The sequence below is a fragment of the Halichoerus grypus genome, chromosome 2, assembly GCF_964656455.1.
Source record: "Halichoerus grypus chromosome 2, mHalGry1.hap1.1, whole genome shotgun sequence".
In the NCBI taxonomy this organism is placed as follows: domain Eukaryota; kingdom Metazoa; phylum Chordata; class Mammalia; order Carnivora; family Phocidae; genus Halichoerus; species Halichoerus grypus.
In genome coordinates, this window is record NC_135713.1 from 187,849,979 (window position 1) to 187,864,062 (window position 14,084).

General features: G+C 57.6%; 1 protein-coding gene across 2 annotated transcripts; it reads left to right on the plus strand.

Annotated features, from left to right (window-relative positions):
• The first annotated feature begins 430 nt into the window (after positions 1-430).
• RAPGEFL1 (Rap guanine nucleotide exchange factor like 1) lies at positions 431-13,726 on the plus strand. Of its 2 annotated transcripts, none has more exons than XM_036079994.2 (15): positions 431-1,341; positions 4,161-4,239; positions 5,163-5,298; positions 5,529-5,626; positions 7,315-7,427; positions 7,684-7,851; positions 8,580-8,677; positions 8,790-8,912; positions 9,458-9,636; positions 9,741-9,831; positions 10,402-10,452; positions 10,793-10,880; positions 11,067-11,131; positions 11,486-11,564; positions 11,813-13,726. In XM_036079994.2, exons 1-15 carry the CDS (start codon positions 822-824, stop codon positions 11,935-11,937), a joined length of 2,013 nt encoding a protein of 670 aa, XP_035935887.1. In that variant the 5' UTR covers positions 431-821; the 3' UTR covers positions 11,938-13,726. The 2 variants fall into 2 exon arrangements, with proteins under 2 accessions (XP_035935887.1, XP_035935889.1); XM_036079996.2 differs by having other exon boundaries at positions 434-1,341; positions 11,510-11,564.
• Positions 13,727-14,084: the final 358 nt, after the last annotated feature.

Genomic DNA, 14,084 nt, shown 5'->3' on the forward strand with positions numbered 1-14,084 from the left:
TTCCAGCCCCTCTTATAGAAGGAACGTAAAGACCACAAATATGGCAACAGAACATACTGTCGGGGTTGAGAGTGATGGACACCCAATCAGCAATCTTTGTAGGCCTCACCTGAGTACAGGTAAGCCCAAATTGTGCAAGCCACACACCTGCTCTACTTCTTTGAAATGATACTTAAGAGCCCCTGTTACCCCCAAACCAGGACTCACTCTCCATTGGTAAATCACTCCATCACTTTTGCCCTTAATTTCTGCATCTGCCCTGACGCCAATCCCATTCAGCCCCTTACTATTTCCCCCGAGGCCAGCCCCGGCGCCCAAGTTCAAGCCTCGCGCGGCCCAGGGGGCGGGTCCAGAAAGGGCAGGGGCGGGGACTGGGCGGAGACTGGAGGAGGGGGCGCGGTCTCAGTTCTGCCACCTTCCCCCCGGCCAGGAGCGCAGCCGCCGCCGCCGCCGCCGCCTCCGCCGCGTCCTCGCTCAGCCTTGCGCTCCGCCCGCTGTCTCTGCCGCCGCAGCCCGGCCCAGGAGCGCAGAGCCCGGGGCACTGGCCCCGCAGCCTACCCGCCCTCCGGGCCGCGTGCCGGCTGCAGCCGACATGGGGGGCCACTAAGAGCGAGCACTCTTTCCCTCTGGCACCTCCCCGGGCCACTGGCCACTGGACCCCGGCCAGCGAGCCTCGGGCACCTCTGGCCCCCAGTCCGGCGCCTGGCACAGCCCTCCGCTCTGCCTCTCAGGCTCTGAGCATCGTGTCCCCGCCCCCCCCGCCCGCGCCTGGGACACCTGGGTCCCCCGGCGGCCCCGAGGAGAGGGGCGGGGGGGGGGGCATGAAGCCGTTGGAGAAATTTTTGAAGAAGCAGACGTCGCAGCTGGCGGGGCGAACGGTGGCGGGAGGTCCCGGCGGGGGTCCGGGAAGCTGCGGCGGGCCTGGCGGGGGCGGGGGACCTGGCGGGGGCGGCGGTCCAACCGGAGGACTGCGGCCGCTGCAGCGGCGTCAGAGCGTGTCTCGCCTGCTGCTCCCCGCTTTCCTCCGGGAGCCCCCCGCCGAGCCGGGGCTGGAGCCGCCCCCTGAAGAGGAAGGGGGAGAGCCGGCGGGGGTCGCGGAGGAGCTCGGCAGCGGGGGGCCCTGTTGGCTACAGCTCGAGGAGGTGCCGGGGCCCGGGCCGCTCGGGGGAGGGGGGCCTCTGCGCTCCCCTTCCTCGTACTCCTCTGACGAGCTGTCCCCGGGCGAACCCCTGACCTCCCCGCCCTGGGCCCCCCTGGGCGCCCCCGAGCGGCCGGAGCATCTTCTGAACCGGGTGCTGGAGCGGCTCGCCGGAGGGGCCACCAGGGACAGCGCTGCCTCAGGTAAGGCTCATCCATCCCGGAGTAGGGGGTTGCTACCTGGTTCCTCTTCCTTGCCCTTGGACAGTGGGGGTGGCGCTATGCCGGGAGCCTCGGTGTGGGGTTGAGCGGTCAGCTGAAGTGGGGCAGCGGCCTAGGAGAGGAACAGACCCTTATGCAGAAGGGAAGCAGCAGTGCCCCCTTCCTCCCTGTAGCAGCCTCACCCACAGAGAAGCTGAACCTCTTTCTCTCCTTAAGCCACCCTTCCTTTCTCCTGGACATTTTACCCACAGATTCTCATGGGTCCCTGGTGTTGACTACCTCCTTCTGTGGCCCCAAATTAAGGCCTGACACACTAAGATGTGCTCTACCCCCCCACCCCCACCCCAAGACGTGCTTTCCAAGACCTGAAAGACCTTCTAGGAGTCCCTGATTCTGTCTAGAAGCCCCACAGCACAGGGCTGGCTGGCCCACTCAGTGGTTCAGTGCCAGACAGGCTCAGGGCCCAAGCTGCCTTTTGCACTCGGGCAAAGGGATGCATTGTCCTTAGCAGCTTGGGGGGGAAGGAGGTGTCCTAGTTGGGGGTTGGCTCAGAAGGTGTTTGTTGGGGGAGAGGTGGCTGGGCAGACAGACATCAGGACCCTGCAGCATCCTGGGGGGGTTCTGAGCCCCTCCAACTCCCGCCCTTCCCAAGACAGGCCTCAACACACAGCCTCTTCAAAAAATAATAGCCACACCCTGAGAAGCTTATTCCCTAAATGATGATGCTATTTCACCACTCCCCACCAGCACCCCTACTAAGGGGACTTTGAGGAAACTGAGGCCCCAAACTGCTGGTTAGTGGTGGAGGTAGAAGACCGATGGGTCTTTAGGTCTGCCTCTCAGCATTTCACTAAACCCAGCAGGGTCTGAGGATGGGAGCCCTGGTTGAGGGCCTAAAGATGAGGGTTTCACACCTTGCTCTTAGACCTCTGCAGGGAGCCTGGACTTAGGCTTGTGGAATAGGACACTGCTCCCCTAGATTTTTCTCAAGACCTGGGTCCTCTCCTTGGCTCAGTTGTCGTTGCCCTGGGGAGCTGACACCTTTTGGATTTAATTAGAAAAATATCAGACACACACAGCTCTCCTAACCATAACTTCCCGCCTACACCACACACCCTGTGTCTCTATGACACATTCCCTGGGGAGTCTGTGCATTGGACCAGAGCCTGGCTTGGAAGAGACAGACGCCAAACTGTAGCCCCCATAGCAGCATCTCCCCCACTCTGCCCCATGTTCCTCTTCCTTTGCTCTGGCTTGGCTCTCCCATGAGATAGATAGGAAGGACGTTGGGCATCCCTATTCCTTGTCGCCATCTTTGGAGCCAGGGGTCACGGCTGGGGTTCTCAGACTCACTTTATGAACATAGCAGGGTAGCAAGGTAAAGAGGAAAAGGGAGAATCTGTCTTTCCCCTTCCACAGGGATCTGGTGCCACACACTCTGCCTGGTCTCTCGTGGGGAAGGACTCTTGAATTGATTGTCACCCTAGTACCTGGGCTGACAAGCTAGATGCCCAGAGTAACTGCTTTGGGGAACCTCAAACTAGTCCCAGGGTAAATGAGAATCACCTTAACCTACCACTCTGATATTCTCCAACATAAGCAATGTTCTCAAGCCATCTTGGCTTCCTCCCACACTGTGTGGGAGGGGGGACTTACAGAAGTTATCCTCAAACCAGTCAAAGGCTGGCAAACATCTAAGCAGCCCTATCTAACCTCTGTGCTCTACCCTGACACGCAGCTTGCCTCGGGCATATTGAGAAAAGAACAAAGACTCAGGAGTCTGGGTTCCTACTCCAGCTCCAGGCAAGTCCCTCCCGGCTCTGGGCCTCAGTTTCTCATTTGTGAAATGCAACAGTTGAGTAGAGGATCTGGTGTTGGTTCTCCTCCTCTACCTTCATGACTAGAAACAGAGGCCAGGGGATGGTGAGCCAAGGGACGTCAGAAGCCTTGGTTTTGTCCTGGGGCAGTGCCTGGGGACCTGGCCCTAACCTGTCCTGGTGAGGACACCTGGCTCCCTCCCTGCGCCCTGCCTGTCTCTGTGTGCCAGGCTGCCCTGCCCCACCCCAGGGCTGGCTGCAAGTCAGGGCGACCTTGTACCTGGCTGACTGGCTGAGCCAGGCCCAGATGGGGGAGTGGAAGGGAAAAAGGTGGTGAGAGCCACTCCCCTCCACCCTTCCGTCATTAACCCTTCCATCTCTGGGCATCCAGAGGACACAGGGCTTCTATTTAAAGGCTTTTGGGATCAAAGAGATGGCAGTCACTCCCTCTCCTTTTTAATGGGGCTGGTTCTCACCTGCCCAGTTGGAACTCAGAGCTTTTAGGTAGGGAGTAGGGAGGGGAGGAGGGATACAGACACACACACACACACACACACACACACACACACCCCACTGACCCTAACCTCTGTGTTTACAAGTTCTTTGTCTAGAGACACTTCTGTGGTCGACCTCTTTTTGGGGCAGATCTCAAGCTTGGTGTATTATCTGACCAGCTTCCCACATGCATTGAAGAGTAGTGGGCGTGGCCATCAAAGGGCGCCCCCTCCTTCCCTCCAGCTGCCTTGGCAGCTGCCAACCCCACCCCCGCAGCGGCTGCCCAGAACCTTCACACGTGTGTGTGTGTGTGTGTGTGTGTGTGTGCACGCGCGCGCGCTCTTGTGCAGAGCATGACGGGGCAGGTGGCTGGGGCTCCAGCCTGGCTAAGGAAAACTCACTCTAGGAGGCAAGGGGGTGGGTAGTGAGTGTCCAGTCGGGTCCTGGGAGTGCCCGCCTGACATCAGTGGCGCCAATTGATCTCTACAGATATCCTGCTGGATGACATCGTCCTCACCCATTCTCTCTTCCTCCCCACGGAGAAATTTCTGCAGGAGCTACACCAGTAATATCCTTTTATGGAGCTTGCAATAGGGGAGGTCAGGAGGAAGCCACTCCCCCTACCCCACATGTGATATCAGGGCCTGGGTGCTTCCCTAGGAAACACACCTGGGTTTCAATTCCAGGGGTTTTACTCACCAGCTGTGTGACCTTGGGCAGACCACCTAACCTCCTGGGGCCTCAGTTTCCTCTTCTGTAAAAAGGGGGTAAATAACACCTGCCCTGCCTACCTATGGGGCTGCTGTGGAGATCAATCTGATAGTTGATGTGGGAGTGCTCTGGAGACTGCAGAGCCCTGTGCAAATGTAAGGTGTTATTATTCTATTAAGAGAGCCTCTCTCCCCACTGAATTGTTGCTCTAAACATCTGGTTGCCCAGTGGGTTATTATAGGGTCTGATGTAAACATCAGGTCACGGCTCTGCTTCGGTGGGGTCTGCTAGAGACAGGCCACTGGCCAGGCTATTCGTAGGGTCTCATGTAAGCAGAGGGCCTCACACTGAGTTATTTTAGGATCTAATTGTACATGTCAGGCCACTGAGTAGAATACCGTAGGCTCTCTTAGAAACACCAGGCCTTACACTGAGGTATGGTCAGGTTTGTGGTAAGCATCATTGGCCTTTATCAGCTCCAGGTTATGGGCTGGTCAGAGGTTGGGTGAGTCCAGGCAGGCTATCTCCAGGTGAAATTCAAACAGGCAGGTTGTGGTCAGATGGACGTGGTCAAGTGGGTGCCATCCCTACCTACTCTGAGCAAAAGCCCAGGCTGGGGCATGAAGGGGTCTTGGCTCCAGGGACCCCTCGACCTCTCTTCTCCCTGGCCCCAGACCTAGAGAATATTTGGGAGGGTTTAGCTACCCCCCTGCTTCTCATCTCCCTTCCCAGTTTCCTCGGGTCTGGCTGCCCAGGGCTTTTTCTTAACTAAGGGGTCAGTTTTGTTTGGGCAGGAGGCATGGAGGGCCCTGAGGGGCTGGGCCGGAAGCAGGCCTGTCTAGCCATGCTCCTTCATTTCCTGGACACCTACCAGGGGCTGCTGCAGGAGGAAGAGGGGGCCGGCCACATCATCAAGGTGGGCCTGGGAAGAGAAGGCGGGTGAGCAGGCTATTAGCTCTGGAAGGGGGCTCCTTTGAAGGAGCCATACTCCTCAAGCTGGATACCTGGAAGGAGAAGATGCCAGTGGACCTCAGTTTATATGGTTCCTCTATGTTCAAAGACATGGAGACCCTGCCCCAGCCCTTGCCGGTAGCAAAGTTTGGGATGAGACCCCTGCCTTTATCTTCTCTCTCCTCTGCTCCCCAGGATCTGTACCTGCTGATCATGAAGGATGAGTCCCTTTACCAGGACCTCCGAGAGGACACATTGAGGCTGCACCAGCTTGTGGAAACAGTGGAGCTAAAGTGAGGGGAATGGGTTGGGGGAGGGATAGGACAGAAGTCCCCCATGTTCCTCTGTCACAGGAACTGCCTCTGGCCTTTTGACTCCAATGTGGTTTTATTTCAGCCCCTTTCTCTTGCTAGAGGGTAGCACAGAGCATGGCCTCCAGTCACTTTCTTGTCCATTCTCTCATCCATTTCTTTGTTAATCCAATGGTGTACTGGTACATATTTAACAACCAGCACTTCAGGGAGAAAAAAAAAAAAAAGCGCCCCTATTTGTAGCTTTTGCTGATTCCCATGGTGTGAATTCTCTCACTGGCTGATTTCCAGCTACTGACATGACGTCACTGAATGTGAAGTTGTGAAGAAATGTGTGGTAGCAGGCCATTACGTAGTATTTTCACCCCACAAATCCAAGAGAGGTAAATAACATCAAGAGCATAGATAATAGCAAAATATAGTAAAACAGGATACTACCTTTTGTGGTAATAATTTGGCTAGAAGTTTATAAAACATTTTTTTTTATTAATGGCTGTTTAAAAACCCATAGGCAGAATCTCACCAAATTTCACAATCTGCTCTCATGAGCCAATGTGAGCCAGCTTCAGGACTCCACTGCATCTGTCCATCCGTCCATCCGTCCATCCATCCATCCCTCTGACCATTTCAGTCTCTCTCCACTCCATTCCTACCACCACGACCCTCGTTTAGGCCTCATTAGCTCTCACCTGGATTATTGCCACAGCCTCCTGCCCAGGGCTTCAGCTCATGGTCTTGTGTCCTCTCCCTTCTTATGCTGACACCAGAGAGATCTTTCCAGTTTGACGACATCATGCTCCCTTTTCAAAAACATCCAGGGCTCCTTATTGCCTACAAGACAAAATTGTAACACCCTTGCACAGCATTCAACGCCCCTGCCTTTCTGCTGATGCTTCCCGCCTCATCTCCCACATCCCCCAGCCCCCATGACACTCCCTATACACCCCACCATTCCCTGAACTCCTGGGCATTCCCAACCCCAAATTCCTGCCGTCATTTACATGTAAATGGGCCTCCAACCCCTGTGAGCACCCAAGAAAGACCACCCTGTACCACTTCTCTTTCTGTTGTCCTTCAAGGCTCCAGTCAAATACCATCTTCTTAATGAAAGATCCCCCTCCCTCATGCCAACAGAACTCTCCTTGTACCTTTGTTAGATCACCTAACACCTCCTGTCTCGTGTTAGAAGTAGCCGTATACACGTCTGTCTCCCTCCCAGGCTGTGAAGTCCTTGTCGGCAAAATTCAGGAAACAGCGGATGACCTACACCCACCATGTGCCAAGTAGTGTGCTCGGCCTGGAGGGTGGAAAAAAAAAATCCAGGAAGAACTAAGCCCAGCCCTCAAAAGCTCTCAGTCTTGCAGAAGAGATAAGATATGCACATAAACAAATATTAGGCCAGTGTCCTACAGCAGTTGATGCCCAAAAGTGACCTTTCCTGGTGTGTGGGGTGGATCAGAGAATTCATGGAAGAGGTCGCATATGATCTGGGTCACTTGGACAGTTGTCCCATGCTGGTCATTGTCTCCCTTCTGACCTCCTTCACCACTTTCTGAACCTGGTGCTGGTGCATCCTTGACTCGGTTCTGATAATCCCTTGCTTGATGTTGCCTGCCTGGCGCTCCATATGCGTGACAGGACTTCCTGACGCCCAGCTGTGTCCATGCCAGGATCCCAGAGGAAAGCCAGCCACCCAGCAAGCAAGTGAAGCCACTCTTCCGTCACTTCCGCCGCATCGACTCCTGTCTGCAGACCCGAGTGGCCTTCCGGGGCTCTGATGAGAGTGAGTGTGGGCATCAAGATGGGCAGAGCTTCCAGAACGGCTCAGAGGGCCCTCGGGGGCCTCTGAGTCTTAGGGCACCTTAGGTGGAGTCTCCTGGTGTAGTAGAACCTGTCCTTTCGACAGCCTGTTTCTTAGAAGCCAGCCGATTGAAGGTTAGGGGTGAGATGGGCTGGGAAACAGACGTGGGCTGGAGGGGCCTGTGTCAGCGCTATCATTCTGCCTTCTAATGCAAAGCCACCTTCCTGTCTCTGCTCAGTCTTCTGCCGGGTCTACATGCCTGACCACTCTTACGTGACCATCCGCAGCCGCCTCTCGGCATCTGTGCAGGACATCCTGGGCTCTGTGACAGAGAAATTGCAGTACTCAGAGGAGCCTGCGGGGCGTGAGGACTCCCTCATCCTGGTAGCTGTGGCTTCCTCTGGAGGTGAGGCTCGGGAAGAGCTGGGCAGGGGGGTGGGCAGGAGAGGAGAAACTCACAGGCCCAGTGCTCTGGAGCAGGGGTAAAGACGAATTGTAGGCCCTGGCTACCCGAAGTGTGGTCCTGGGACCAGCCACATGAGCATCACCTACCTGGGAGCTTATTAAAGCTGCAGTACCTCACACCGTACTCCAGACCCACCGATTCAGAATGAGCATTTTAACAAGATTCCCAGGCGGTTCCTATGCATATTAAAGTTTGGAAAGCACTGGTCCAAGACACTTGGATTCGGATCCAGGTGATTATCTCTTCCTCACCTTGGGATCTGGTTCTTTAACCTCCCAGAGCATCTGAGGATGCTACGTTTTTGAGGTTAAAAACACAGGGTGGGCCTCCAACCCCTGTGAGAAGGCAGAAAGCCTGCCATGTGGCCAGAGCCCTATCTTCCTCTGAGGCAAGAAAAAAAAGTTCCAGTGCCATCGGGATGATAGAATGAGAGAAGAGCTGTGAAAGAATGTTGGGGGTAAAAAGGAGGTTATGAATGCAAGAGAAATCATGATCTGAAAAATTTCAGATAAATATGGCATAAACTGGTGATAACATAACACGAGTCCCATTAGTCTAGAACGTGTCTGTGCAGGGTTAGGAGTTTCCAGACGGGATGGCGACAGTGGCTGGGGGTTGTGAGGGTGCAGGTGGCCGGGGCTGAGGCAGAGCAGCTCGTTCTCCTGCAGAGAAGGTCCTTCTCCAGCCCACTGAAGACTGTGTCTTCACCACACTGGGCATCAACAGCCACCTGTTTGCCTGCACGCGGGACAGCTTTGAGGCCCTGGTAAGAACCCCGTGGCGAGGCCTTGGCTGGGAGCCAGGGCCCAGAGGGGCTGTGGGCAGAACCTCACAAACCCAGAGTGGAGTCCAGCCCCTGTGCCCCTGCCTGCCACCAGATGCCCCTCCCTGAGGAGATCCAGGTCTCCCCTGGAGACACAGAGATCCACCGAGTGGAGCCCGAGGACGTTGCCAACCACCTTACTGCCTTCCACTGGGAGCTCTTCCGATGTGTGCACGAGGTGGGGATTGTGACTGGTGCTGGGCTGGGGGCCTGGAGGGAGAAATGTGCCAACGTGGGGGGCCTGGAGACGGGCACCGCGTGCAGCTGAACTTGGGGTTAGAAGGCTGGCTGGCAGGGTGCCCTTGGGCAATTCCCTAACTCACCCCAGACCCTCTGAGACTTAGGTCCCCCATCTGAAAAAAAAAAAAAAGGCAAAGAGAGAGACCCCCTTAGTAAGGTGGGTCTTACATAGGACCTGATCCATGGTTAGTACTTTTAAACCGTTCTCTATTAAAGAAAGAAAATAAGGCAGTCACAATAATGTCTATCAGGTGGTTCAAGGACCTGGCACCTAGGAAGTGCTCGGTAGATAGTAGAGTGTGATTAATGTTGCTCCCCTCCCCCCAATCTCTGTTGCAACCTGTCTTGGCCCCGTTTTTTCCCATTTGCCCCTCCTCCCGCGCCCGCCCTCCGGCCCTGCCCTCCGCCGCCCGCGCCGCCACCTGCCCACGGCCGCCGTCCCCACGCGCCCGCGGCCGCTCCGCCACGCCGCCGTGGGTGCAGCTGGAATTCGTGGACTACGTGTTCCACGGGGAGCGCGGCCGCCGGGAGACGGCCAACCTGGAGCTGCTGCTGCAGCGGTGCAGCGAGGTCACGCACTGGGTGGCCACCGAGGTGCTGCTCTGCGAGGCCCCGGGCAAGCGCGCGCAGCTGCTCAAGAAGTTCCTCAAGATCGCGGCCATGTGAGTGCGGCCGGGCGGCGGAGTGGGAGCGCGGAGCCCCTCCCCCGGGCGCGCACTGACCCCGCCTCGCACCCCCCCCACCCCCCCCACCCCCCCCCCCGCAGCTGCAAGCAGAACCAGGACCTGCTGTCCTTCTACGCCGTGGTCATGGGGCTGGACAACGCCGCCGTCAGCCGCCTGCGCCTCACCTGGGAGGTGATGACACGGCTGCCCTTTCCTCTCCTTCCTCTCCTCCCGCCTGTGCTGGCCCGGCTGTGGGGTGGGGTGGGGTCTTGGCCTCCCGGGTGCACCCCAGTGCGGCCTCCGGCGGCTGCTGCAGGCCGCTTGGCCGCCTTTGTGCCGGGCGGAAGGAGGCGCCCTCTTCTGGCAGATCCAGCCCCCGGGGCACGCGGCTTAGCTAATGGACCCTGTGTCTGTGCAAAATCGTGAAGAGCCGGAATGCCCGCCGGAGTGGGGGCAGGCAGCCCAGGCCAGGTCGCAGGCTTGGCTGCTGGATTTCAGCCAGCACTCAGTGAGGCCCCTCGTGCATGGCGTATGCCTAAGCAGAGGCTCGAATGCCCCAGAATAATTCGTTCCCCTGGGCTGCTTCCAGCTCCCCAGACCGCACCAAGGGCTGACTCTATTTCCCCACCCACCAGCTTGCCAGCCCCCTGCAAGACAGCCAGGCCCCTTCCCCCTCTGACACGTGGGGATTAGCCAGAGCTGCCGTGAAACCCAAGGAGCTCCACTTTGACATTCCTTCTCCTTCCTTCAAACTCTCTGCAGAAGCTGCCAGGGAAATTCAAGAACTTGTTCCGCAAATTTGAGAACCTGACAGTGAGTGGGTTCAGCTCTTTTATCTGCCCCTGGACTTGTACCCCAGAGGCCCTCTGTTCCCCTTAACCTGCTTCCTCAAGCTTCCCTGCAAGGTTTTTAGTGCCTGAGACTGTCCCCAGCCCATGCTGGGAGGGGAGGGGTGGGAGGATTGCTGCCCCCTTTTTCCTTGGAGAAGGGAGAACAGTCAAGCCCCTCCCCATCTCACCCCCAGCTAGACACCCATACATGCCCCTCTCTGATCAGAGATGGACCTCGGGCAGGGGGATGAGGGAAGAGTAGGGGACTTCTTTAAGGTGCACTGGGACTATCTGCCCTTTACCTCTCTTCCGTGGAACGCCAGGACCCCTGCAGGAACCACAAAAGCTACCGAGAAGTGATCTCCAAGATGAAACCTCCTGTGATTCCCTTCGTGCCTCTGATCCTCAAAGGTGAGAGTCACTCCTGTGCCCTTCTAGCCACACTCTCCGTGTCCCAGTTCTGGCTCTCAACCCCTGGCACTCAGCTCTGAGTGCCCACCTGGACAGGAGCCCCCTAGTGAGGGGCTGTGGGGGAGGGGAAGGGCCCTTTGGACCTCCTCTCTTCTTCCTCACATGGGCTTCTCCTCCATCCCCTAGACTTGACTTTCCTGCATGAGGGGAGTAAGACCCTTGTCGATGGTTTGGTGAACATCGAGAAGCTGGTGAGTACCACTGCCGACCCTGGCCTGGGCGCGGGGGCTGGCATCCTTCCCCTCTCCTGGCAGCCCCCTAAAGACAGCAGCCTTCCTCCTTGGTGCCCAGCTTGCCCGACAGACTCCTGACTGTCCCTGGTGGCATTGCTGTGGCAACCTGCCCACGGGGAGGCAAAGCTGACAGGCATCTGGGGGGTGGGGGGGCACAACTCCACCTCTCCTCACGGCCGTTACACCCCTCCTTTGGTTCTTCAGACACCCTCCAGAATCAGACCCTGGAGGGAGCAGGGTCAAACCAGCAGAGTTGGAGAACGGAGCAGGGGGAGCATTAGAGGGGGGAGCATCTTTCTGTACCCTTCTTAGGGCTCATTCCTTGTCATCTCCCAGCATTCAGTGGCTGAAAAAGTGAGGACAATCCGCAAATACCGGAGCCGGCCCCTTTGTGAGTACCCGGGATTCTGAGAGTTTCACAGATAGAGTTCTGCCTGAGTGGGAGGCTTCCGGGAGGAGTCCCTGCTCGGTTCTTTGTTTTCTTAAACTTGTCAGCTCTCCACCCTCTCCTTGGCCTCCCTGGGAGCCCTCCTGCCCAGCACTTGTCCCGATCCACACCCCTGTCCTCCGGCTGGTATGCACAGTAGAGCGAGAAGGGATGCTGGGAGCCTGAGCGCTTCTCTCTCGTCACACCCCCAGGCCTGGATACGGAGGCTTCCCCCCATCACCTGCAGACCAAGGCCTATGTACGCCAGTTCCAGGTCATCGACAACCAGAACCTCCTCTTCGAGCTCTCCTACAAGCTGGAGGCTAATAGTCAGTGAGAACAGAGGTGCTGGTTGGCGCCCCACCAAGGTCCTCGGGCACCTGGCACTCAAGCACTTTGCACGATGTCCCAACCCACCCCTGACATCTTTCCACTGGAGCAACTTCCTGCCCCTCCGGAAAGAGTCAGATGGACTTACCCCTGGACTCATAAGCCTGTTCATCCTGCTGAAGCCCTCTCCCCCTTGCTCCTTCCAGCCAAAACCATACTCTGCTGGTTCCTGCCCTTGCAGGGAAGGGGGGCAGAGTGCTCCTTCCTCTGTCACCTCCCATCGAGGTCTGTTCCAGAGATGGAGTTTCCAACCTCCTCCCAAGCAGGCAGGAAAGCTGCCCACCCTCCTGTCTCACAGAGCGGAATCGTGGGAGGGATTGGCAGCCTTCCGTTCCCCCCCGTCCGGCCTTTCCCTGGTCAGGGCTGGGACCCCTGGATGTACCCCCCTGGAATATTATATCGCCCTTGTGTCTGTGTGCGTGTGTGTGCACCTGTCCCCTTTAAGAAGCAGGAGTGCATCTGGTAATTGAGGGAGGGTATTGTGTGTAGAGGGGTCCTCCTGTTTGGTGCTACCCTGGTCTACTCTGCCCTGCGGTGGTGTGGGATGCTTTCCCCACCCTCACCACTCCCTGCTCAGCTCCTTTTGCTGCCCTGCATGCCCAAGCCTGTGGGTGAAGCTCTTTGTGGGGCAGGGGGCAACCTGTCAGCCCTTGGGAGCCCCCACCTCGCAGGTCTCCCCGAGGTCTCTGGGTGGGCTCCAATGAAAGGGTAAAAGATGCTCAGGGAAACACAGGCCTAAGCTGCCTACAGGATGCTCCCTCTGCATTGTGGGGTGGGACGTGGCGGTACCAGGAGTTGGAGGTGTCTGGGGCCCACCCTCCTGCTTTGGGGGTGTCTCCTGCTAAGAATGGAGCTGTCATCTCCCTTCTGGCTCTCTGGTGGGACACCAACCACATGGTCTCTAGCCTTCCCCCTGTCTTGACTCCCCCTGGGTCCTCCCCATCAGAGCTGGGGGGGGCGGACCCCTGTACCCAGAAGTGAGAGGGGAGGCAATGGCCAAGCCTGTCAAGGTGGAACTGGACTGTGGTGACGCCTTTAATAGCTCTGTGTCTCCCCACCGTCTCCCACACGGGCCTCCAGGGCTGAGGGGCGCAGGGCTCCTGGCAGCTACCGGGTGAGGTTTCCTGGCACAGCCTCACCCCCCTTTTTGGCACCCCCCCCTTTCCCTTCTGAAGAGGCAGCGGCGGCGACAGCGAAAACCCCTGCTGTTCCTGTTCCGAGGGTGTACATATTTTTTACCAAAAGCTCTGGAATTGTAAATTTATTTTTTAAAACTCCAAGAGGGGAAGAGCCTTGTATCATATGTAAACATTGTATCATAGGTTATGTTGTACAGTCCCTTTTCTACAGTGGTCCTTCTGGTTCCTGCCACAGAAAAGATGTGTCTGGTCTCCCCGCCCACAGCCGCACATACACAGGCACCGAGTCGCCTCCTCCATCCCCTACAGACAGTGACCAGAGCCCCTGCCCCGCCCGCCCCGCTTCCTCCCTGCAGCGGCCCACGTGCACTCCTCTCCCCGTGGCCACCCTTCCTCCCTCCCCGCTCGGCAGCCTGCTCACGCAGCTCCCACAGCCCTCCTCAAGCCCTGGGGTCCGCCGCCGCCCGCCCCTCGCCTTGATGATGCCCCGCCGCTCCCCAGCTCTGCCAGAGTGAGCCGCGTGTCCCGGACGGGCTCGGGTGTCTGCAGAAACCGCTGGGGGTGAGAAAAAGCTGATAAAGTCTATGAATCAAGCTGCTTGCTGCTCTCCATTCTGTTTCTCTGAGGCTGGGGGCAGGGGGTGAGGGAGGGAAGAGGGGAACCCCCCCTTCAGTGCACTGGGTCCCTCAGCAGGGCTGTTCTGGAATAACTGAAAATGTGGATGAGAGGGAAAGGTGCCAACCTCATGAGACTTGTCACACAGTGTCTGGCCTGGGTGGCTCAGTCGGTTAAGTGTCGGCCTTCGTCTCAGGTCATGATCCCAGGGTCCTGGGATCGAGCCCGGTATCCGGCTCCCTGCTCGGCGGGAAGCCTGCTTCTCCCTCTGCCCCTCCCCCCACTCTTGCTCTCTCTCTCTCTCTCTCTCTCTCTCTCTGACAAATAAGTAAATAAAATC

Coding starts and splice junctions, on each gene's coding strand:
- RAPGEFL1 (XM_036079994.2), top strand. CDS start 822: ATGAAGCCGTTGGAGAAATTTTTGAAGAAGCAGACGTCGCAGCTGGCG. Junction 8,913..9,457: donor TCTTCCGATGTGTGCACGAG/GTGGGGATTGTG, acceptor CCGTGGGTGCAG/CTGGAATTCGTGGACTACGT. Junction 9,832..10,401: donor GCCTGCGCCTCACCTGGGAG/GTGATGACACGG, acceptor AACTCTCTGCAG/AAGCTGCCAGGGAAATTCAA.